The 27,636-nt window shown below is 33.6% G+C and overlaps 1 protein-coding gene across 5 annotated transcripts in view; it reads left to right on the top strand.

Moving 5' to 3' along the window:
* LOC147066708 (uncharacterized) overlaps positions 1–27,636 on the top strand; it is a 222,037-nt gene that overhangs the window by 120,521 nt on the left and 73,880 nt on the right. For all 5 annotated transcript variants that reach the window (XM_085955031.1, XM_085955034.1, XM_085955032.1 and 2 more), the window contains 5 exons: positions 20,510–20,579; positions 22,481–22,626; positions 23,088–23,170; positions 23,470–23,643; positions 24,561–25,600. In XM_085955031.1, the coding sequence (XP_085811157.1) occupies positions 22,547–22,626; positions 23,088–23,170; positions 23,470–23,643; positions 24,561–25,600 (1,377 nt within the window). In that variant the 5' untranslated portion in view covers positions 20,510–20,579; positions 22,481–22,546. The remainder of the gene's footprint in view (positions 1–20,509; positions 20,580–22,480; positions 22,627–23,087; positions 23,171–23,469; positions 23,644–24,560; positions 25,601–27,636) is intronic.

Genomic DNA, 27,636 nt, shown 5'->3' with positions numbered 1-27,636 from the left:
ATGTTTTTTAAAAGAAATATAAAAAATATTAAAACTATGAATTCGTCAAAAATGACATTATAGAAAACTGAATAAACTAAATTTCAATAATAAATATGACCATAAAATAATATGTAATAATAAGATGGAATTCTTTAAAAATCACATTTAAACATATTTTTTTAAAATTGTAAGTTTATCTTTTTGTAAATTAATGTTTTCAGATACATATTTATTAATTAATATAGTTTAAATTGTAAATTATCGAAAGAATGTCTCAAATTGCAAGGTTCGTATTTTTAGAGGTTAAGACTTTAGCGGAAGTACGTGGCAACACATATGACATAAGAATGAAATCAGCTTAGACATACCTTCAACCAGCAGTGGAGAGAATATTTAGGCTGATGATGATTATCAATTGTTTTTTTTTTTAATATATTTTCACCATCATATCTCTCCACCAAGAAATATATAATAGTAATGACATGATGAATTGTTATCATTGGTATCAGTTTTCCCTCTAATAGTCTAACTAAAGCCTAAGCGGACAAAACCGGTCCTGATGGTTATTTAATTATATGAATATGTGTCTTTCCAGAGAAGAATTCACGCATAACAATTAAACTGAAATATTATCTACATATCTGATACAAGTTTTACGTTAATGTCCAAATAACGCAATAAGCAGGAATTACGTGTAAATAATATGTTCTTATTTATTTTATCTTGATCTAATGGTTGGATGAGATTTTATTTATCATCATATCCTAGTTGCGTTTCCCTGCAGAATTTGGGAGTGTTGACATCAATCCACAATGGCGGCAGCGGGCAGTCTAACTAAATAGAAGAATGCAAATGAGTCGGAATGTATTGAGTAGTGCTTCAGTTCATCGTTTCCATCCCGACTCGCATTTTGTGTTTGACTCAACCACAAATTATTTCGACTGCTCGGGATGGCGCGTTCCTAAAATTATTATCTGACCCCAGAGGTATCAAAACGGGATTCAATTCTAGATTAGATTTAGGACTATTAATTTTTTTGTCCCGGCTTTGTTCGAACTTCATTTCTTGATATAATTCAGAATCTACGCTCGTCAATTTGGTCGTCTATAGCAACTGTACTAGTCACTAGTTGACTAGTGGATAACAAAAGCACACTAGTACACACACATTATATTACATATTTTTAATGGTATTTAAGACTACTTCTTGCCATCACTCTCGTAATACACGAATCATGATCCTGATCATATAATTACTAACAATTCTTACACTAACCTTTTCTGTTATCTGCGCGCCTTTTGGCGAATGCTGTGATTTTTCCAGAGATTCTTTCACTTGGTCACCCCATTTCATCGGTGATCGCCTTCCGTCCCTTCCTGTCGCACTGCATAACTAACATAATTATTTTTTCGAGACTACGAACAGTGGGTACGAGGAATCGCTTAAGGGGGAACATGCTCAACGTAGGTCAAAATGGAGCTTTTGTTCTATTTTCAAAGCATGATCCTGGACATACCTTAAGATTTTTTACATTTATTAATTTTTAAACACATTTATTAAACCATCTGTATAATTTATATCGATATTATTATAGTGAAATATTTACGATAAAAATTATATTGATAATCTCTGTGATCCCAAATTTGACAAGAATTGGGCATTTTATTATTAAAAAAATGGGCAAAATTAACACATTTGAAGATAATTCTAAAGATACTCATAAGCTATGTAGGGAGAAAATATTTCACTATAATAATGTCGACATAAATTATACTGATGGTTTTATAAATGCGTTTAAAAATTAATAAATGTAAAAAAATTGAACACCACTGCACATTTATGTACTGAAATATGACTATATTCTAAAACATTAGAGCGAGAGGTTCAAAAGAATACTATTTTATGTAATAAAAATACTTTACGCAGTCATCAAATGTTTTAAATAAATATAACGGATAATAAGGCTTCAAAATTATATAAATATATTAGCTACAACGTTTTAGGTATGTCCAGGATCATGCTTTGAAAATAGAAAAAAAGCTCCATTTTCACCCACGCTGAGCACGTCCGCCCTTAATACGGGGCTGGCAAATGGCAAAAAAGTCTCTCATTGATTCTCAGCTCCTGAAGTACCTATTGGTTCCTTATCATTGATCACCTACAACAATCACACTATACTATGTATTGCTAATTCTATATAATACATTAACATTCGATATATTTAGCACATTGGTCATTTGAAAACTTCTGGATACATATCCTCATCATGTAGGTATGCTGCAGGAAATCGTCTGGTCTATTTTAAAATCATCACCTTTGGCCCGCTTAATTGACTGACATCGATTAGAAATTAGAAATTATTTTTAGTCACTAATGAGAACTCAAGAATGTAAATCTCACTACTGGCTTAGTTGGTTAGCTGCCGAGATTACAAGTCCATTTGTCACTCTGCATTTTGTACTTTATCTCAAATGTTACGCATTCCGTTATTACATACCTACTATTATTTTCGTTGTGAAAATGCATTTCTTGCAGGGTTATTCTAAAGCAGGGGGGAAGGGGGCAAAATTTTTGGATGGAGGGCCAAATTCAAGAATTCGAAATGAGCGGCGGGCCGCAAGCAAAATACCATTTTTAGATATACACTATTTATTATTACGAAAAATAAACATTACAAAAAAATTATTGAGAAGAATGAAGTGGTGTACATTTTATTCAGGTGTTAATTTTGTAGTTGATTTTCTCAAAACTGCTTGTAAATGGGCATCGGGGATATTTCACCGTAAAGAATTATTATTGAGGTTCATGATCGAAAATGTTTGTTCACATATATAGGTTGATCCAAAAATAACGAACATTTTTCTTGCATAATCTTTAAGTTGGTCGAATTTGTCTGAATTAAGGGCATTGTAAAATTTGGAGATTTCTTCACGACAATGCAATTCTCTTAAATCAGTGTCACACTACAGATCAATAATCTCAAGTTGTAGCTCTGTCGGTACACTATCAATATCTATTGAAAATGGATCGCGTACTATTGCTAAACTTGTCTCAATTTTTCGGAAGTCACCAAATCTTTGTGAAAAATCGTCATTCAGGGCTTTAATAATTTTACCATATTCTTCAAATTTATATTCTGGTATATTCAGCAACTTCAAAGTTGGAAAGTGGTCCGCGTTGTTATTTCATATTATTTTGTCGAAGGAATAACTTGAGTTGTAATTGAAATCCATTCAAACTTTTTACCTTATCTTAGGCATTATATTTTTTTCCTTGCAACGCAGAGTTAACAGTATTTAAATGTGTCACGATGTTCAACGTAGACAATAGTGGTTACATAGTGTGAGACGAGACGCAAGAAAGACGTACTGAGATAATACATTTTTACGAAACAACAAAAATTCTTCAAAGTTATTTAAATATAGTTATTTCAAGTTATTCGTAATCAGAAGTACAATTAATGATGGCGGGCCGCAAAAAAATACCCAGCGGGCCACATGCGGCCCGCGGGCCGCAGTTTTCCCCCCCTGTTCTAAAGAGTTAACACGGTAACACGTTTCCGTTATTTTTATTGTTCCAAAATAACACGGATATCACTCGGAGCAATTCCGTAAACAAGGCGGTTATCTACAATAATTGTTAGCACAGTCAAAACGCCATACTTAATACTTGATTCCAAATGTATTCCATTAGAATCTCCAATTGGATAAAAAAGTTCAATTGGAGATTCTAATGGGATGCATTCGGAAGTGTTCATTGTGTTCGTCAACGACATTTGACAGCTCGCAATTATTAACGCGGTCGGGATAATTAACTGCCTGAATAAGACACATCATATTTATCACCTTTTTTTTTATTGATTTTGGGGTTAAGTGAATATTAATAAAACATAATAAAGTTTTAATAATACAAACTTATCACAGACGTTAAATAATTTTCAAATAGGTAGGTACAGACAAAAATTAATTCTGTTATCAGTTGGAGTTAGCTCAACCACACCATTATTTATATCATTGTACCTATATACCAACACCACGCTCTGTCTTATGAGGGGGTATATTCAATGCCGCAATGAGTAGGTATGAAGAAGTAGAAAAATATGTTTTAAAAAAAAATATTTCTCTTCAAGTAGACAGAGACTATATTGACAACACGCCCATAGGAAACCTAAGGGGAGAATCCGCATAAACTCAATACAGATTTAATATGTGGACATACTTGTCCTGTGTTACGATGAACTTGGATAAAATATTAAAATACATAATTGACTAGTGGTTAGGTATTATCAATATATCTATTTTCTTTTTTTTGATGTGGAATGTGGACTGTGGCCATAGATAAATATAGGTACTTACAACAAGATCAGACGTAAAAAAAACGATCTTATAAAATCCGCCAAAATATACTCGGCAGATTCATAAAAAATAGCGGTCGGCCAACTGTTGTGGTATGTGGCTGGAAATAGAAAAAAATATCGATTGATTTACTGTTGAGCGATCAAGTAATTTTGAAATTTGAATTGGAGAAATCGTCATTAACTTAGTCCACACCTAATCGCTTCATCATCCACTTTCACTTCAATTTTTTAAATCTGGTTTTACACCGAGTAGTTTTGTGCATGCGTCAAACAGAGGCATTCGTCTCGCTGTCTACGTTGTTCATCGAAGTTTTCACTTTGTCATGTCTAGTAGATGGTCAAATCAGTGGCGCACCCAGGGGGGGGGGGGGGGGGGCAAGGGGCCTTGGCCCCCCCCAAAAACATTGAAACTGAAAGCCAATAGATTAGAAAATAATAACACGGCAAAAAAATGATTTGAAATTCTCCAGCACCCTCTTTAGAAAAATTTCTTAGATTTTAATTTCTAACACAAATATTTCGAAACACTAATGTCGGGTTTTTTTAGAAACTCAATCTCTAATGGAAATCTCAAAAAATTCTTGGTGTCCACCCGAATTCCGGAGTGGTGTACATCAGTGGCGCACCCAGGGGGGGGGGCAAGAGGCCCTGGCATCCCACAAACATGAAAATTATCAGAATGATTTTAAACATTGACATTGAAAGCCAATAAACTATACCTTTGGGCTTAGACAAATAAAAACACGGCAAAAAATGATTTCTAATAATTCTCCAGCACCATTTTTAGAAAAAAAATTTAGATTTTAATTTTTAACATAAAAATTTCGAAACACTAATGTCAGGTTTTTTTAGAAACCCAATACCTAAGGGAACTGTCAAAAAATTCTCGGTCTCCACCCGAAATCCGGAGTGGTGTAGGTCATGGCTGGGGAGGGCTGACAGGGCTCTAGCCTGGGGCCCGGGGTGTCGGGTTGACTAGATAAGTGAGATAAACACACATCATAAATTAGCTTTAATATTATACACTTCATGACCATGAACATTTTCAATTACTTATATAATTGTGCAATATATTTTTTGATTATTATGTGTCGATACTCGACAGCTCCATTATTAAAGTAGATGTATTAAAAGTCGCCAATAATTCACTGTATAAGTACCCTTAATTTGAACTAAAACACAATTTGAAAAACGTTAATGTAGTGATTCACACTGCATTTAATCTTAGCGGTAGGTAGGGGGCCCGCCAAATATCCTAGCCTGAGGGCCCGTTTCAGGATGTGGGGACCATGGTATAGGTACACCGAGTGCAATAGACAAAAGACCGATAAACGAGAAATTAAGCTGTGAAGAAGAAAAGAGTCTATGGGACTAATTTACATTCTCCTCCTTGGGCCCCCCCCAATATTAAATCCTGGGTGCGCCACTGGGTCAAATCATAATATATTATAATACACGTACCTAGAGTTGGGTTTCGGGAATTTCCCACGGGAATTCTCGAGAAATTTTCGAGATTTTCCATCCCGAATTCGAGAATTGAAATTTTCAACATTTCGGGAAATCCCGAATCTCGAGAAACTTTTCCCGGGATTCGGTATTTCTTTATTATCAAATACTAGCTGAAGTACCCGGCTTCGCACAGGGTCGCTTCGTGGTTATATTTATCTTAGATATTTAAAAAATAATAAGAGGTAATTATTTTTTTAATATTAAAATATCTGTGTAATACAATATATCAATATGAAAATAATTCTAATAGGAGTAAAGGTCAAACAAAAGAACACTAAATTAAAATCGAATCCAAAATACGCAAACGTTATTAATGTTATTAATATGCACTAACAAACCAAAATTGGATTAAACGAACTTTGTATTTTATATAATACTAATTTAGAAACCTTTGCAGGTGTGCGCACAACAACTTACAAAAATTTCATCGCAATCAGATGAATGGTATAAGAACGCATACGAATAGAAGAAGATAAAATAGATGAAAAAGAAGAAGAAATGGTTGCCTCAATTCAGAAACCTTGGCGGGCGTGAGCACAATACTTGATCAAAATTTCATTGCAATCGGATGAATGGTATAGGAACGCATACGAATAGAAGAAGAAGAAGATGGTTGTACTAATTCAAAAACCTTTGCGGGCGTGCGCACAACAACTGGTCAAAATGTCATCGCAATCGGATGAATAGTATAAGAACGCACACGAATAGAAGAAGATAGAATTGAAGAAAAAGATGAAGAAAATAGTTTTATCAATTCATTAACCTTTGCGGGCGTGAGCACAACACTTGATCAAAATTTCATTGCAATCAGATGAATGGTATAGGAACGCATACGAATAGAAGAAGATAGAATATAAGAAGAAGATGGTTGTACTAATTCAGAAACCTTCGCGGGTGTTGTCACAATTACTGACGAAAGTTTCATCGCAATCGGATGAATGATATAGGGACCATACGAATAAAAGAAGAAATAATGAAGAAGAAGAAGAAGAAGAAGATGGTTGTACTAATTCAGAAACCTTTACGGGTGTTACCACAAAAACTGATAAAGGTTTCATCGCAATCGGATGAATGGAATAGGAACTCATACAAATAGAAGAATATAGAATAGAAGAAGAAGATGGTCGTACTAATTCAGAAACCTTTGCGGGTGTTGGCACAACCACTGACGAAAGTTTCATCGCAATCGGATGAATGATATAGGGACCATACGAATAAAAGAAGAAATAATGAAGAATAAGAAGAAGAAGAAGAAGAAGAAGAAGAAGAAGAAGAAGAAGAAGAAGAAGAAGAAGAAGAAGAAGAAGATGGTTGTACTAATTCAGAAACCTTTACGGGTGTTACCACAAAAACTGATGAAGGTTTCATCGCAATCGGATGAATGATATAGGAACCATACGAATAAAAGAATACATATATAATAAAGAAGAAGAAGAAGATGGTTGTACAAATTCAGAAACCTTCGCGGGTATTGGCACAACCACTGACGATCGGAATCGGATGAATGATATAGGGACCATACGAATAAAAGAAGATATAATGAAGAAGAAGAAGAAGATGGTTGTACTAATTCAGAAACCTTAACGGGTGTTACCACAACAACCGATGAAAGTTTCATCGCAATCGAATGAATGGTATAGGAACAATACGAATAAAAGAAGATAGAATGAAGAAGAAGAAGAAAATAATGATTTTTCTAATTTAGAAACCTTCATGGGTGTGCATACAACCACTTACCAAAATTTCATCGCAATCGGATGAATGGTATAGGAACCATACGAATAAAAGAAAATAGAATGAAGAAGAAGAAGAAGATGATGATTTTTCTAATTCAGAAACCTTCGTGGGTATGCATACAACCACTTACCAAAATTTCATCGCAATCGGATGAATGGTATAGGAACGCATACGGGACAGACACACAGACAGACAGACATACAGACAGACAGACATTCATTTTTATATATTAGTATTCCCTATACTCTTCGCGAAAGTGCAAGCAATAAGTTGACAAAGTTTTATCGCAATCGGATGAACGGTATGGCAGTGCATTCAAAACGAACAAACAAACAAACAAACCCACAAACAAATATTATTTTTTATATATTAGAAGATTAATTGAAAAAACGATTTTCTATATGAAAAAAGTGGACAGAAAACACAAAACGTTCAAAGACTGATCGGGGCATTTAAGGCCATACATTAGTTGAGGCACGGTCTAAAAAGATCGTCGCTAGGCGATGCGCGGATTGCGGGTGGCGGGTGAAAATGACGCCTGTCAAACGAAATATTAATTGTCATATAAATCCAACATACGTCCATTTTATGTTCTGTTTATTGTTCTATTAGTAACAATAATAATATATTCATTGACATGTTTTCTTTTTAAAGTAAATGGGTAACGTTTTTAGTCATCTTTACACGATTTTAGAATTAATTGACTCGTCGCCATCACGCAGCAAAGTGACGTGTTCCCGGGTCAACATTCTCTCAGTGAATGGCAGCGAGTCCAAAATTTCGTCGCGCGTACAGTTGAAAATTATTTGGCGTTTCACTGATGCGTAACCTTAACACAATTAAGCCAACATCGACTCAAAATGAGCGCAATTTTTGCAACATCAGGGAATTTTGTGTCTCAAAAACGTGCGTGATTGTCAGACGCAGCGAGATTGACAGTCTGTGTATTTTGAATTCCTATTTTAATAAGTAATGTTTTGAATTATTTTTGTTTTCCTACTTCTATATTGTTTGTCTTCTTACATAAAAGAATAACATATTTTTTTGGAATTTGTCTGTTTTTACACTGATTTTAGGATTTTTACAGGTTTTTTTTAATTTCCCGATATCTCCTTAATTCTCGAGAATTCTTTTCATGAATCCCGAATCTCGAGAATTCAAAATTTCATCATTTCGGAAAATCCCGAATCTCGAAATTGAGATTTTCTCGGGAAATACCCAACTCTACACGTACTTAAGTGTACTTTGCATTATATGAACGATAATAATATTCTTATATGGATACATAATTTGAAAACACTGAGAAATATACCTATATAACCAGTAGAAAAAAATCTTTTTTTTTTAATACGACATCCAGCAGGATTTGAACCTGCGTTTCTCGGGATTCGCGCCTACGTGCATTTACCACTATGCTATAGAAAGCTTATCTAATTGCGACGAATTTTAACTAATGGTTCTTACAATACTCTCAGAAGCGCTTACTAAAGTACGTTACTATTGGCAATCGGCTTTTGTATTTTAAATCAAAGTAGGTACCGTAATGTGGGTTGACTTTGGCCCTGGGGGGAGTATTTGGCCCAAAATCGGAAACATCTTGAAATAGCGATATCTGTGTCATTTGTATTAAAAATGTGTGGCTTGAAGAATATTCCAATAGATTGAACTACTGATACTATATTGTGAAGTTTTAGGCAATTTATCGGCCATATCGTCGAAGCTGACAGATTAATTTTGGCACGTCTAAATTTTGATAAAAAAGTCTCTCCACAAATTCTGTTCACATCCATGAAGTGATCACATATAAACAGGTGTTTTAAACGTTTGTAGTCGTAGAATATGTTCAAGATATGCTATCATGCAATACTTTTGTTAAAAAATGACATAAAATTTTAGGATTTTTTAAAGACAAGAGAGTATGTTTTTTTGAAAAATCGGGGATTCTTTGGCCCGGACTGAAGTATCCTCTTTCGGGTCAAGGATGTTTTAATTTTCTGAACAACCGTCATATTGTCTGAAAATGGGCTTTTCCCAAGTATGCTAACTGATAAAAATAATATTTTACTCTTAATATGTGCCATATGGCCAGGTCGGTATCGACCGCTGAGATAGAATTAAACAAATTTCAATATCAAGTAGGGGACTTTGTAATGTTCGGATACGAAAGGTCTTCTTTTCCTGTTCAGATTTTGGAAATACTGAATGAATGTGCAGTTGTTAGCTCCAAGAAAAAACATAAAGCTGAAAATAGCCAGATAACATAGGTCCATGGGATGATATTGTGCAGAATATTCAACCTCGAAAAAGTGTACTTAATTAATTCTAAACTGATGTTTTCTTAGTCAACAAAATATCTAAATATTTGCAGATTTAGTCAGGTAGCGTAACTGTTATTGATTTCATATAAAATGTCTGAATTGTTTAATATTTTCTGAATAGTTTAAGAAATATGAAGGATTTGTTTTTTTTTTCATCTCGTAATATTTTTCCATTATTTTTATGGTTAAATTCGAAAATTCTTTGCAAAACTTATGTACGATTCTTGGGTGTATGATAATAACACTGGGTAAACTTGAACCCATGATTCAAACTCGCTGTTTTTACATTTAAGGGGGAGAGGCATATAAATTCATTATCAAATTAAAGCTTTAAACGTATTTTAATCGATCGATACCTATCTAAATACAATGGGAAAAATAAAATATATTTTTTTATTTCAAAGAGAAAGCGACAAATTTGAAAAAATGGCTAAAAATAAGGGTTTTACTAAAATAAATATTTATTGTACCAAGTAATTTCTTGAAACAAAATTATCGATTTAATGTTGTTTAATAAGTTTTCTTGGAACTAGTGAATCTCTCTTGTCAATTAATTATAGTTTTAATGTTTTTTTTTCAATCTAAAATCAATCGATTTTTACGAAAAATAAAAATGTTCAATTTTCAATAATTGCATCAAGCGAAAACGTGGGCCTGTTCAATATATTTTTCTTACTTTTTAGGTATATTTAACGTAATATTTTAATTTATATTTATTATGTTATTTACTAATTTCAAATTAAATACAGTCGTCAAGGACGTGCTGCCTCTAGCGGCAACAACGTGCGATACTGAAATAACTGTCATCTGTATTAGATTCTAGTTCGCATGAATAATAGGTACCTACCTCGTATGTAGATACGTGCGGTTAGTATGCATGCACATGGTAATATATTTTATTACGAATGGTCTGAAACAATTTGAGAAATTTATGTTAGCATTTATATTAAGCCGTCTTCTCATTTGTTTACTTGTATATTGATAAAATAAAGCAAACATTCATCAGTCAATTTCAATACACTGCTAGCAACGTTCCCTCTAATTTTTCTATTGTGTGTGCGGATCATCAATTGACGCATTTGAGCAGTGGCGTAAATAGGGTTGGTGTCACCCGTCAGCCGGTGTGGTAAATTTACACCCCCCCCCCCCCCCCCACAAACAAACACATACAATTTTTCATTAAAACTTATATTGTTAAGGTAGGTATCTATTTATTAATTTTAGCGATTTTATATAATAATAACACTAACAACGATAATTTTTGAAGTACCTACTTAAATAAAAAAATAGGAAATAAAGAAAAATAGTAAAACGCCCGATACAAAAGCCAATTTGTTGCATTTAGAAAATTTGCGGCGTCATACTGTCAACGTGAAGATGTTTTTACTTCCTTAGATAATTCATAATTATCAGCTTCGTATGAGCTACCAAATTTTTTAATTTTGCTTATGTGTTCCTTTCTTTCATGGCCACTCTTGACTAGTCATATAAATTCGGTTAAAGCACACTTGAGTGCATGGCAACCTCAGTTTGGGTAACTGCTCCTGAGACATTCTGAGTTATAAAAAAGAAATTAGACGAAATAATGTTCGCGCTTACGTAGTAGGTAGGTACAAGTTAATTTTCCTGAATCATCTTATATGAAAAGACATACATATCCTGAAAAACTATCGCGTTTGATATATTATATGCATTGAATTCTATTACCATTACTTCAAGTGAATGTGAACGCGAATTTTCGCAAATGAATCTAATTATTACCCCAATAAGCAGTGGCGCACCCAGGATTTAATATTGGGGGGGCCAAAGGAGGAGAATGTAAATTAGTCCCATAAGCTCTTTTTCTTCTTCACAGCCTAATTTATCGTTTATCGGTCTTTTGTCTACTCGGTGTACCTAGACCATGGTCCCCACATCCTGAAACGGGCCCTCAGGCTAGGATATTTGGCGGCCCCCCTACCTACCGCTAAGATTAAAGGCAGTGTGAAACACTACATTAACGTTTTTCAAATTGTGTTTTAGTTCAAATTAAGGGTACTTATACAGTGAATTATTGACGATTTTTAATACATCTACTCTAATAATGGAGCTGTCGAGTATCGACACGTAATAATCAAAAAATATATTGCACAATTATATAAGTAATTGAAAATGTTCATGGCCATGAAGTGTAATAGCGCCGCAGGCGACTTTTTCTACTATTAAAGCTACTTTATGATGTGTGTTTATCTCACTTATCTGGTCAACCCGACACGCCGGGCCCCCCACAGCCCGGGCCCCCAGACTAGAGCCATGTCAGCCCTCCCCAGCCATGACCAACACCACTCCTGAACACCGAGAATTTTTTGCTAGTTCATTAGGGATAGGGTTTCTAAAATTTTGTTTGTGTTTTTCGTTTTTTTCAAAATTTTTGTGTTAGAAATTAAAATCTAAGAAATTTTTCTAAAAAGGTTTTAATTATTACAAATCATTTTTTTGCCGTGTTTTTATTTGTCTAAGCCCAAAGGTATAGTTTATTGGCTTTCAATTTCAATGTTTAAAATCATTCTGATAATTTTCATGTTTGGGGGATGCCAGGGCCCCTCGATCCAGGGCATATCGACTTGGACGCTAAAGACGTACCTAGTGCGTAACGATTAGGTGGCCAATCGACATAATTAGCATACTATTTAAAAGTGGTAATTAAAAAGCAATTATCTAATCAGCAGTCAATGTGTTAAGTAATTAACATACCTACTTAATATATATTCATCGAAAATAAAATTGATACAATGTTTGTAAGTAGCTACATAAAAAAAAAACATTACTTATAAAATATCTGCAAACTAAATAATGTCAAAATTATTTATAAAATTAATTTGGGATATACCTATTCAGATTTAAATAATTAGATCAGTCCTTATTTGGTTTCACTTAACCAGTTTCCAATATTTGTATAAGTAATCAGAAGTATTTACCTACCAAAAATAATCTCGACTGGCATATTTATACCTAGTCACAAATCAAAACTGGCGCAACGTTGCTTTTTTGCGATGGTCCGAGACCACAGAAAAGAAAAAAAAATATTTCTGAGTTCCCTGTCCAGCCAATTCAGCCAGCATTGATGGCAGCTAGCATTGATATATTACTAGGTAGGTAGAGGTACCTGCACGACTGACAGATGCTTTCCAAATAACCCCTGCAGTGTGCCTGCCTACATTTATTATTATTACCTACGTTTTGTGAATGCCAGAAAAAATAAATTATCAACACATTCGACGTACTGTTTTGAGTCCGGTCTATTCTATTCAGATGTTAGGTATATTTTCTTATGATGAGAATAAATTATTATTGTCAATGTTTTGGGTATATTTAATTATTTTCAAATCACCAAACCGGCTGTCATCTTCGGATTGTTCTAATAATGTATTGATAATATTTATATTTTTACTTAGGTAACCTTATCATTATTTTCTAAAAATGTGTTGTAAAATAGTCTATGACGCCATTTTTATGGAGATCGTGTGTATGGTCTAATGATTCCATACCTAATTAATTATCTTCATTACTATGAGAATGTCAATAATTCACAGATTGTTATCACATATAAATATCATTACACAATATTATTATATGTATATATTTTTTTAATATTACTATAAAATCCAAATTCTAATACAATCCAATCCATTCCAATTAAACTCACATAAGTAATTATTATAAGGTACTACCAGGTCGATGGTCCACGTATATTTTTATAATAATCTGACAAAATATAAAAAAGTCCGATTGAAATAAAATGCATTAAATATATATACCATTGTTTAAATAATAACTGTAATTATATCACCTGTTTTTAGATTTTTTATTAATATATAATTACAGTGACATCTAGATAAGATGCCTCGAAGATTCATTCAAATTGGATTGTAATTGGAATTAGATTCTGATATAATTTTGACCTATATGCTTTGTAATTCGGGGAATAGATGGCTCTATAAAAACGAAACTTTTGATGACATCCCCCTTAATATTTTTTGGGTCAAAGTATCCCCACCAAAGGAGATACTTCAGTAAAAAAAATAATCAAACCAAACTATAATACTTATATTTTCCAAATAGATAAAAACATGTTCAACAATACTCGTTTTATTTAACTAAAATATTCAGCCCATCATTTTGTTCCAGTTCGATTTTATATCAGTTTTATAGGATTAGTAGAATAATTTGGGCTAAAGTCACCCCATGATACGGTATTAAATTACCCTAATTACTAATCGACGTCACGAATCACTCCAATTTTTTTTGTTGTAACTTGTATCATGGTATATGAACCTAATGCGTTGAGCAAGTGGCTAACATACATTTCTCGTAAAAGCAATTTTGTTTAATACAAGGCCATTTAATGTTATTAGGATCGGGCATGGTAAATAAGATAAAAAATAAACATCGACAGCATAGTTTTATGTCTAATTCTATTAAGTAGGTGGGTACATCGTGTGTGCATTCTCCCCCTTTCGGCGATTGTTGTTTATTAATTGCCCGAAAGAAATGTCTGTTCATTGTCATAAATATTCTTTGTGATGTTAATACGCATGAATCTGTTAATGTTAGCAGTGAAATGTTTACGATTAAAATAATTTCGTCTATTAATAAAATAACGTATGGACGTGTTTTTCCGGCACATGGTGAACTGTTTATTTCAGGGACAGTGAACCGTTGGTATAGCGGCATAATATACCGTCGAATGATTCTCTGTTCAATTTGATGACCGTGGTTCATTTTATTTTCCTTACTACGAATACTACGGCTTGTATCTACTGACAAAGGCTGCCTGGAATATTTGGGATCCTCACTTATTGTTTCTTCTCGAAAATCTAGAACTTGAAATTATTAATTTTGTTTACTGTCATTTCCTGGCGGAAACACATTACTGTTAAAGGAAATAATACAATTACAAATAGGTAAGAACAATATAATATTTTTTCAGCATACTCATACAGCATAGAGGTAGGTACATAATAATAAATTGTATTGATATTTCATTCAATGGCTATGACTACGTTATTTCATCAAATTACTTCGGTCACCAATATATCCCACTTAAGTGAAGTGAATTATTTCAATAAGCGCTGCGAGATAAGCTGTCTGATTAGTTTAGTGCTTAGTACTTAATCGGTAGCCTTCTTTGTCACTAAACTGCCAGTATTTGTATAACAACTAATTTTTGAATTTAACTTTGTGGTCACCGCACATGTTGACATATACGAAGTTACTTGTAATAGTTATTGTCAAGCAACGATGGAACGTTCTGGAGTTTTCCTGCCGAAAATGCTGATGGGCATTAATTATTGTTGCTAAGAGAGTTAACACAAATATTGACAGGAACGAACTCACATTGTCAGATGCCAATTTATCTATGCCTTTTAAAAATATAATATGTAGAAAAAGATATTCCTGTTATATACGTATATTTTAACATTTGTATATTAAGTTGTACGTAATCTTAGCTGTTTTATTTTAATCTTTAACTGTTTTATTTTACAAAAATACATACAAGTGGCTTTGTCATTGTATAAATTTAAGCCTTTTCACTCACCTACTCGTACCTCTAACCAAAACGATTAACTACTACTCATCTATACAAATGTATTATAACATTAATAGAGGTTTTCTGTTGATTTATACACTTCCATAAAAAAATGGTTTCCGTGACCCAAGTTTTGACTTTCGCCATCCTCAAACTGTAAATATAGGTATATTATATATATGTACCATGGGAAGGTGTAAGACCCCAAAACGCCGAAAGGTGAAAACCTGTTCAATGAAACCAATATTTACAAAAAACAAAATTTTTGAAATCCAATTTTCATGAAGCCTTTAGAATTTTAGATTGAATTTTATTGTAATGTTTTTTTTTTATATAGATACTGATTTTTTATTACATAATATGGTTTATTAAATTTATTAGATATAAAAATCTGAAAACAAAATATCTAATATGTTTGTAGGTAGGTACATATGTTATTCTTTTATTTTACGTTACGCAGATTGAGACGGAGCTTTTAATTAATTTGTGTTTTTTAAATATATAAATATAACTCCTTTTCATTGTCTTTAATAATATTATTGATTTCTTTTTTAAACTCTATTCACTAATAATTCTAGCCTCGATTTTTCCCATTAAGTAAGTACCTACCTATCAAAAAAATGGTTTTTAAACTAAATAGGTCAAGAGTAAAACATATTGTTAAAAAAGCATCATTTGAGTACTTATGCAGAATTTGAGAAGTCATGGTAGTTTTATGTTCTGTTCTTTGCGAGATTGACCTGTAGCTAACCTAATCATTGGTTCTAGTGGTGAAGTTGTCTTTTATTTCACCACTTTAATACGTCTATGCTCCATCTCTATATAATAAGGTTTTCTTCATTATATTTGGTGGAAAGCCAATTTGTGGTTCAGTGGTTTTTTAAAGGTACCCTTTTAGGCTGGGCTAACCTAGGTTTTAGGCTGTGAAATATACACGATACGTATAGGATTTCTTAAATGCTATTTTTCGTTTTTTAAATCGAAACTTATTTTGGTTTTCGATCATTATTTTCGTGCTCAGACATTCACTGGTATGCTTTCATTTTCAAGTATAAGCGTAGAGATTTTAAGTAGGCAATGTTTTAGTATTTTTTTTTATTATATTTACTATTGGACGTGTGAAAAGTGTGTAGTACGGAATTTATGACATGCGGCCTCTAATGAATCTGATAGATTGGTCTTCGGATGTAATATATTAATTAGAAGTCGTTAATAGTCCCGGCAATATTGCAAAACCAAATTGGTGTAGGTAAAAAATGTTTAATATTATACCTATGACATTGTCGTACGATAGGTATTACAGGTGGGTATTACATTTATTATTACCGCTTTCGTTTATTCAATATTTTGATGAAAACTATGTAGCACTTACTTATATTATTATGTTGTTTGACATGGTTTTTAAATATCTTTTGAATACTTGATAACTAAATTAATATTCGAAAATATATTTAGTTTCTTTTATAGTGTTAACTGTCAATTTATGGTGGAACTGCATTGTATTATTTGATTAATTACCTATTTGTAATTAAATAAAGCACAATTTTTTAGTACTTATTCCACTTTTTAATAAAAAAATTGTACCGGTTTGTTCCTTTTCAAGGGGGCCTTGATGTATAATAATTAATCAAATAATATATTTAGTTACCTACTATTCGCAGAAATATTTTCTTCTCTTTAAAAATATTAAATTTTTATTCATTAGACTTTTGCTATCCCTGTCGTACTCTCGACGAGGTGTCCAAGTGTTCTTCATTTCATGTGTTGAACATCCTTCTGAACGTGTTATTTAGATTTAGACGGAAATCGACTCTTATACGTACCTGTTAATTAATATTTTTTGTTGTAAGATTGCGTTATACATAAATTACTATAGTTTCCACATTATCTATTTGCAAATCGCATATAATTACGTAAGTTATGGTATTCCGTGGGGCCTTAGGATCTACCCATAACTGAAACCCTATCTGTAGGATTCTTCCAGTTTCCATGCAAAGAGCGGGTATAGGTAGGTATCACTTATAATGTAAATAATAGTTTTACGATGTTTTTACGATTCGAATTACGACTGTCTAATCAAATTATGAGCTTTTATGGCGCCTATCCTTCGGTCAACAGATTTATCTCGTTGTAATCTGATGAAAGTAATACGATACATTTGATAGGTACTTACCTACAACACCGATTTGCTTTCTGTGTTGTAAATAATTAATTATTATTCGCATTTTAATTTCTAAGAAAATACCTCCGACTGAGTTTATAAATTAATTTATTTATTATTCATTTATTATTATTAACTTATTATTAAACTAATTATTAACTAATTCATTTATTTATTAAATCGAAATTTTGCTTATAGTACCTACCTGTGTATGTATAATATACCTACACATTATACAAAGGAAAACGTTTCTCAGTAAGTTTCAGTAAATTGATAAAAACAAAAGATAAAATGTTATTGTTATTACTGGCAAGGTAAAATGAAATAATACGTGGAAATTAGGAGAATTCGATTGACACAGCTGGTAGGCACCTAGATACATATTTAAAATTGTAACCATTTTAAATTTGTCAATCATATCCGGGAGTGAAAAGGCTATGGCTATACTATAACATAGAGTTAGAAGACTGCATACGCCCTACACCCTACGCCCTACCTATACTCGTATGAAGATTAAGTGGACAAATGCTGATATTATAACACTAACAATTCACGTAATTTTGCATTGCGGATTCATTTGTAGAAAACATCATACTATTATGACACGATGGCCGAGCAGCTTACGCGTCGGCTTATAATGTCAATGTCGTGGTTCCCAGACTCGAATTCCATGGTAAAAAAGGACTTTTTTCTGTTACCTACCACAGCCTACCTTCCTTTAACAGGCACCCATCGCCACTGGGTCACACTATACGTTACTTGGATGGGATAACGCCAAATAATGCTATTTAAATACAACATGTTTTTGCGATAATTTTATAACATTATTGTTCTGAACCGATCTCCAGTTATATAATATTTATTTATATCTAAATAAAACTTATTAGGTAATATTATTGTCTTCAAGAAATAGGTAAGTCGTATGACGTATGTCGTATATAGGGACCTATCAAATAAATCCCACGATTTTTGAATATTTGTAAAAAAAAAATAGACGTCGGCAAATGAGCTGATCGATGATTCCGTTCGGTTTGAATGCTTTAATGACTTCGGCCAATTTTCCTTAGTTTTTAGTAGATAGGTATTATCGGACATGGTAAAATGTACATACAGTTTTGTTGGCTGACTTCAAGTTGTGTTATTTAATTATTTCATTAGTAGAATAACACCATTTTTGAGCTGCTTGGGTTATGTATAATGTTTATACATCTACATATTTTAGTTTAGGTGAATAATACACGGAATGAATTATGCTCCGACTAGGTAGGCTAGTCTAGGCCTTACTCACTTCCTTTCTAAAAGAAAAGTGTGATTAATTTGATTATAGTCAGTTAACCCAGCCGACTGTATACCTACTCAATACTGACAGTACACACTTATGCGATTACATCATAATAATGATTAATATTGTTAATTTTATCCCGTTGTAACATTCGAGTCGGTACCTACACCAACCAACAATTTAAATAATACGAAAAAGGATGTGTGAACAAATTTGTTACCGTAGTCACGTATTCTCTAACCAAAGTAATATTTTAGTGATGGCATGCGCAAAGAATTTGTGTTTACATTTATCTGGTTGCATCAATTTTATATGAATATGGCTATCCAGCAAAAATAATAAATGATTGACAAGTCAGGTCTGAGCAAACTATGGCCCGCCATGTTTTCCTGTTTAATCGTATTTTTTGAAAAAATTTACCTTTTCTACAATTTAACGCCTGACATGAATTTCACCGTCGAGAAGAAATCTGAAAATTTTACAACACTCTTAATAATTCGAACAAATACAAACAAAATAAATATCCTGATAGAAGAATGTTGGTTATTTTTTGATTAGCCTTATAATTATGTGAACAAATATTTTCAATTATGAATATCATTAAAAACTCTTTACGATCAAGCATCACCGATGAACATTTACAATCAGTTTTAAGAATCTCAACTACAAGATTAACACTTGAAATTAAAAAAATGTTCAAAAATATAAAACAGTTTCATTCATCACATTAAATTGTTGGCTATTAGAGAATCATTTTTTTATGTTGAAATTCCTTTTCCATGATAAAAAAATAACATACCTATGTCTAGAAATAGTGTTTTACTTGCGGCCCGCCGTTCATTTTATATCCCTTCATCCAAAAAGTTTACTTTGGATGGCAGATACCTAGGTACTGATTTATCATTCGACAAGACAGTAATTTTGTATCTCTCTTCTTTTTTATACTTACCTATATCTACTTATCGTTATCACTCAGTCCACGATTGACGAATTGTAGAGTATTCTCTTATGAAGTCGTGGGTCCCAGATGCGAATCTGTCGAATTCACGTGCTGTTTCTTTCATAATAAATGTGTTTGAACCCAGAGCATGGATCTAATATATTGAGCAAGTGGCTAACATCTATTTCTCGTAAAAAAAAATCTGTCAAGTACCTACCTCTTCGTGAAGCGGCCGAGATGCACATCGGATTTTAGAGCCAATAAAATAAGTAGTACTTATATTGTTACGTTATTTAAAAAAATCCATATTAAAAAGTTTACGTTGTAAAAAAAAAACTTTTCATAAAAGTTCTAAATATTTGATTATCGATGAATTTATTTCTCTACTAATTGATTCTATACGACTCAAATTTTCTTAATACTTAATTAGTTTGATCTGAGATTTTTTCATAAAATCTGTCGCATTTCTCAATGTCATCTATGACTTTTTATAATTATTATTTTTTTGTTACAATATCTCCTCATTAAAAGTAAGAGATGTTTTTTTCCTCAAATGATTTGATAAGAATATTATTTTCTTATAAAATTTATTTTGACAATTTCGATAAATATAATCCAGAAAATAACTTGTTTTTGTTTATTTTTTTATTACAGAATTCCACACAACTTAATATGATGATCACATAGAGAAGTTAATGATTGGCACCACATCCCTCCCTGCAAGGTAAGTTCTTATAATTCTGTATAAATTTACATTATTACAATAGTTTTGATAACTAAAACAATGCCACTCATAAGGGTTTTACACATGCATGGATATTGTCGTGAATATGAACCAAAGACAATATTCATTGAACTTTCGCAATGATAAAAGTTATAAAGCATCTAAATTATAGTCATATCGTGCATTATACCAATTTACCCACACATAAATACTTAATGTTAAAATTATCGTGACAGTGAGTGTTGACATAATATGAATTTTTGTCGCTACAATAGTGTTGCCGGCAATGAATCTACACATGTGTAAAGTCCCTTATTATAACCGATGGATGCTAAAATTCCATCTAGTTATCTATCAGACAATCACCTTCAATAATATGAAAAAAAAATACTTATTAGCTCTTAAGTTTGACAATCTGGTTCCTTTGAATGATGTATGTACAACGAAAGACCAATCTGATGATGGGTTTATAATTAGAAACAGCTCATCTGCTCAGAAATGTGGAAATCTCAAAGAAATTTGTTTCACACTATAACGTAAATAATATGGCAATCAATCATCATCATCATATATGGCACACAACCCTAGGTGGGTCTTGGCCTGTTCCAAAAACTTCTTACATACCAGATGATCCACCGCTGATTGTCTTTTGCCGATCATTCTTACATCGCCTGTGACTTCTGGGGAATGATATTAATATCATCGGCATATCGTCGTTGAAACTAGAAAATTGTGTAACTCCAAAAACACTACTTTACAGGAGAGACAAAAAACATTATGGTTTCCTATACAAATGTATGGTTTTGGAGTGAAATCATCCATGATTTAACAATGATACAATTTTTCTGGAATTACAAAATTTGCAAGACGGATAGATATTATCAACGGCCACTAGATGACATTCAAAGTCAATTTTCGATTAAAACGGAGTTACACAATTTTCTAGTTTCAACGACGATATGCCAATAGTGAGTAATTGTATTATTTATGTACTAAGAGTGAATTTCCAATCTAGTCATCTTGCCATCCAGCCATCCGAGTAAGATTGTGAAGAGAATGCAAGTTTATCTAAAAATTATTCATACGTTCAAATGACATCAATACATCACTATTGTAAAGTTTTTTTATTGGCCACACTTGGCTCAGAGTGGGGTTTAAGTGCACAGTTATTGAAGCCTACATCAGCTTCTTATTCGGCGTATTCCAGGTCACATAGCTTCACCGTGGGGGTAACAGGTATGCCTCAGTCGGGTGGTATTGACTTCCGTAGTATGAAGTCAAAGAGAATGATAAAGAGAAACGGTGCAAGGACACAACCCTGTCTGACTCCGGTCGTGACCTCGAACCATTCCGTGACAGTGGCACCTTACGAAGGCTCAGAGCAACCGTATACTGAACTTCGAAAACAGATGTTTGGGATGAATATTGGGTGTGCGGTGGTATGACTTTAGGAGCAACGAGGAGATAAGAGAACGCACCAAGCAGCCTCTCATCACGCTGAAAGTGAAGAGGCGACGTTGGACCTGGCTCGGCCACGTGATGCGGATGCCAGAAGAGAACTTTAACCTGGCTTGCTTGTTCTTCAAGCCGACCGGATTCCGGCGACCCGGAAGGCCGCTAAATACAATCTACAGAGTGTATACGGCGGAGCTACGGGATGCTGGCTTGACCTGGAACGAAGCAAGAAGACTGGCGAGCGACGGGAATTCTTGGAGGCGCCGCGTGGTTTCCATATGCTCCAGTTAAGGGGCGGATATGGCCAAAGAAGAAGAAGAAGAAGACATTAGCTTCTTATGGAGTAGCTGTAATTAGGTGCTTACTAATTGATAACATGGGGCTTAGTTGCCTCTTGGCTTTGTTATTATCTGTTTTCGCTGTTGAAAATGTTTTATTTCTTACAGATGGTATGAAATTTGGGCTGTCGGAACCGGCTCCCATTGGTTTCCATTACTGAGTGCGCGGTTGCAATGTCGGGACTGCAGTTGCGGAATGGTGCTGAAGATTCTACTTCTGCTGTCGACGTCAGGGAACAAGGGAATTCCCTTAGGTTAGCTGAACACAACAATTTCCATCATTTAGTTTTAACCCTCTTTTCCAAGAAAATCTTATGCGGAAACCTCAGAGAATAAAATGTGTTTGCACACTTATTATTTTTAATGTGCAAACATATTAGCTCGCCCCCTCTCAAAATTTAGATGGATAAATTTCTCTGTGGACTGACCGCGTGGAAACAGTGACGAAATACCGAACGGCCCTATACCCTATGGCTACGTATGCTTAATTAAAGGAACTTTTTCAGTAATTATGTTATCTAGAGTCTGGACAGAGTCTTCACTTCGTTGTTGTGCTTTGTTATGAGCTATCTTAACAAGTATTGTGAAAACTCATTCTTTCATATTTTTGTTTAAATTTAAGTGAATCAATAACACAATTTTGACATGATCGAGATTTCCCCGAGTAAAAATAATTATTATTGTCACATACACAATTCGTTATTGTTTTTTGAAGGGTTGCTGCCAATACTCCACATTTGGTGAGCTTGGGCTGTGGCCGACTCAGCACAGCGGTCACCATACATCCAATCAAACAAGGTTTATTAATTAATAATAATACTTTCATTACTCACTTTCATTAGGACCAGCTGTATTTTAATAAAATTATCTCAACTGACCCTATTTTGTACACAAGTATTATTCATTTGTAATTCAATTCACAGTCACATATTATCATCAATAATTTCTGTCAATAAATTAAGTTCTTAAAGATGGATTTTTGTATTGATTGTAAAATGTACAGTTATGTTCTTTTCAAGAGATTCAGCATTTACTTAGTGGTAATTCACGACGACCTATTATAAATGATAATAATGTTATTTTTTTCCTATTATCAGGTAGGGTAACTATTGGCACCGATGTTCATTCGGACATCCTGCTTCAAGGCACCGGAGTCCAGTCGGAGCATTGTAGAATAGAAAACTCAAACGGAGTGGTCACCCTTTATCCGGTTAATGGTGTCACAATAGTCGACGGATTGATGGTGGATCAGCCAGTGAGATTATCTCAAGGTATTTATTTATTAGATCATTATGATGTATGAAGTAAATTATTGAGGTTCCTAGGTAAGTATTGTTTTAATTGCAAATTTTAATTTAGTTATGGATGCAATTAGGAATGTCAAAAGAGTATCAATAGTTTTGTACTGATATGATATAAAGAGAAAGGGCACGGATATGGAGATGCAATATCGATACATTTGTCTCGAGGCCTAAATAACGAGGAAAGAATCTTTTGATACCTCACTTTATGCCGATACTTGCTTGATTGGATTTTATAAGGATATTTTTGCATATTGTGTTGTGGGTACATTCCTATTATAATAAAGGTCTCGCAAACAAATTTGTTTGATACTCTTGCAAGTATCGATGCTCTCTTTTGCTATGATGATATTTTTTCTTTCGATATATCATCCCTAGCAGTAATGAAGGGCGGAGGTAGGCTGTTAACATTTGACATATATAGTGCACACTAAACTTTGTCAGTCATACGTATTTGTTTTCATTGAACTGAGACTACAAATTGCAGCTTTTAAAATTCAATTAAACCCTGCATTAATCAAGCCATAATAGATTCTAGTCAAGAAATATCTGTCCATCTAAAATTTCAATGAAAATAATTAACTGTGACTGACAAAGTATACACTATTTTGGTGGGGTCTCCACAACCTACCTCCGCTATGATAGTTTGGTTAGGCGGGGCTTAATCGAAATTTAAAAACTAAAGGGTGCCATCCGCAATTTGTATTGTTAGTTCAATGAAAACAAATAAGTATGACTGACAAAGTTTAGTGTGCTTTATTTATGTCGGATCTCCGTGGCCTACCTTCCCCCTTCGCCACCGATCCCTAGGTACAATGCCATTACAACCGGAAATTGGTGATGACTCTCTTATGTTATTGAATAGTTACTGCTTATTATTGTTGCAGGTTGCATGATAGGCATTGGCCGCTCAAACTACCTCCGCTTCAATCACCCGGCGGAAGCGAATCTGATGAAATCCGTATTACCTAACACGAGAATCTCAATGGCACCCATGCAATTCTTACCGGGTGACAATAATTATCAGCAACAAGTCGAGGTCAACAATCAACCGTTATACAACAACGAACATCATCGAAATAACGATCCGAGAATGAACGGGCAGGCGACGATGGCTGCCACGAATGAAATTACTCAAAATGGTCAATACTACCAACAAAATGATAACAATTATTCACAAAATGACGGCCACCAGAATTTGGAGAAGGAACTCGATATGACTTATAAAGAATTGAGCAAAAGAAAACCTCCGGTTGCGCCGAGGAAAATGTTGAGAGAATACGATCAGATGTCAAATTCTAGTAATTCTGATCAGGAAGCTTTGATGAATCAAAGAGCGAATACACCACCCAAATCGGGAGGTATTATGTCTAAGGTTTCAAAATTCGAATATTATGTTCGAAATTCACAAAAAAATTCAAAAAGTTCTTCGCCGCAAAATAATGAAGGCGGTGAAATGTTCTCCCCAAAAGTTTTCAGTTCCAATTCGTTGACCGTCAATACCCCCGCCAAAGACGTTCTGGGTAAAGAAATCCCGTCGAATTTCGTGCAAAACAAAAATCAAATGCAAAATGTTGCCAATGGAGATTATAGAAATCTACGCAAGATAGTTTTGAATGACAATAATATCGTCGATCCCAGGAATTGTTCTTATACAAATGTGACTATGAAAAATCCCGTTTCGAAGATTGAACACATCGCGAAGACGTACGCGGATCCTTATTACAGCGACGTGCCGGATGATGTCACTCCGTGTAGCATTACCAACGGTCACACCCCCAAGGCGGGTTTTAAACTCAAGCCTCCGTCGGCTACGTTCAATCGGAATCCCGTATTTAGTAGTTCTAACTCTGCCAATTGTCGTATTGCATCGAGTCCACCTAATACGCATTCGCATACCTCTGAGGCAGAAGCACAACGGAGACAGGTAAATTTTCTTGCCTTAGTAACTATTAATATTCTTCTTTTAATTTAATTTCACGCCTATCCACTTGTTGTTCATTGAATATATTTATTTCATTATTCGTTTCCCAATAATAAATTTGTATAATATTATCTGAGCTCTCTGGCAGTTCATAAAAAAATATGGTTTCTTATTTCCATTATCGAACATTTTTTTTATTCTACAAAACAGGTACTTATTGTAAACAATATTATTCTAGGTGTACAACTTTACTGTACAGTGATAGGAACACTGCCTGATAATAAAGTTTGTATTAGAGATAAAACCCCCTTTGTTTACATGATTCTTATTATCTTATCATGAACTTAAGTAGTTATAGGCAACCCATGGGCTCTGTTATTCCAACTGAAAATGAACAATAGCAGGATTGGCGAACCTTTTTACGTATGCGTGCCAAAATTTCCCAAATAATATGTTTCGACTGTCTGACGTGCCGAGCAGTTTTTCAAGGGAAAAAAATGGTTTTTAAGAAGTCTATTAAAAAAAATTAAAAATTTCAATTGAGTTCTTGAGATCCTATCTTTCACCGTGTTTCTAGCCGAAGGCATATCCTTTATTCTTTGAATATTTTTTCCCTTGTTTTCAAAATTTTCAAGGAGATCGTGGGAGCATTTTAACTATGTTTCTTTCTAACGACTATTCTTCAGGCATTTTAATGACTGCTGATAAATTTCATTAGGTTTGTCAAATTCTTTTTGTTTGTCCTGGATTTTCTCAAGGAGTGATTTATGGTTTATCTCATAATAACCGTTTAACCGACGAGGTTTCGCGTACAACTGTCCCAGAATACAAAACACAAAACACATACTGCTTTACTGCCTTCGTGAATCATACCATACTCTCCAGTCCACCTTTGAAAGTCTCTGCTACTTGACTCGAACAATCATTTTTGTTTTTATTGTTAATATTAGCCACCTTAAATAGGATTTATTAAAAATAAAATGCATGCACTTTTCTTCACTGAGCATGTGTCACTATGGCAAAAATCAGCTGGATCTAATAATTATTGTAACCAATAACAAACATAACCCCCTATGATAACTAATAATAAAATAATATTAAAAACCGAAGAAAATACCCATGACTATGTCGTCATTATTTTTCTAATATTATTCTAGTTATACTTTCTAATATATTTATTTGTAAAACTTTTTTGTAAAGAAAAATAATTTTTTAATTATTATAGGTTATTTTATTTTCTCTTCAATATAAAACATTCACGTGCCATGCGAAATCAACTTGCGTGCCATAAGTTCGCCATCACTGATCAATAGGATACGTTTTATTTAATTTTCTTAATTTATTTTTATTATCATCGCTTTCTATTAAGGTTTGAAGGCTTTGCATTTGACATATTGAGTCTTGGAAAGGGGTCATTTGTCTTACGATTTTTGGTATTTTTTGACCCCCTCTCTCCCCATCATTACAGTTTGCACAAATTCTTCTACCTCCTGTGTAAATTATATTTCTAAACTATTTTTCCTATTTAAAAAAAAATCGTTGAAAATGATCGTTTCCAATATAATGTTCTCTAGAAATACAGTCGAACTTGGTTATTACAAGGAAGATGGGACCGACTGAATTTGCTCGTTATAAGCGTTACCCGTTATATCAGAGAATAGGTATTTTTAAATAAGCGGTCACATAACACAAAAAGTCGCAATTCAAACAAAAATACATATTAGAAACAAGCATGGCATTCATAAACTACAAAAGAAGTTGTTTATTGTGATGAACGCTGGTAGGTACCACTTACTTCACAAACCTTGGATTTTTATTTCAACCATCTGTGTGTATACTTTTTCAATCTTGTCGGCAAACACACCAATTAGGTAGGTACTTAGACACTTAACCAGACTCATAAACGTAATCCGAACCCGACGGCATACTGTCCGGTCAGATTTTATTGCTTAGGGTCGAAATGTTTTTAAACGATCAACACATTAACAGTTTTAAGAAAAATTTTGACAATATTTTAGCTCGATATATCCGATAAGGAG

This window comes from Rhyacophila brunnea, unplaced genomic scaffold (genome assembly GCF_057557595.1).
Source record: "Rhyacophila brunnea isolate RB1 unplaced genomic scaffold, BYU_Rbru_1.0 scaffold_4, whole genome shotgun sequence".
Taxonomy (NCBI): Eukaryota; Metazoa; Arthropoda; class Insecta; order Trichoptera; family Rhyacophilidae; genus Rhyacophila; species Rhyacophila brunnea.
The sequence above is the reverse complement of the archived record's forward strand: the minus strand, read 5'-3'. Positions and strand labels throughout refer to the sequence as shown.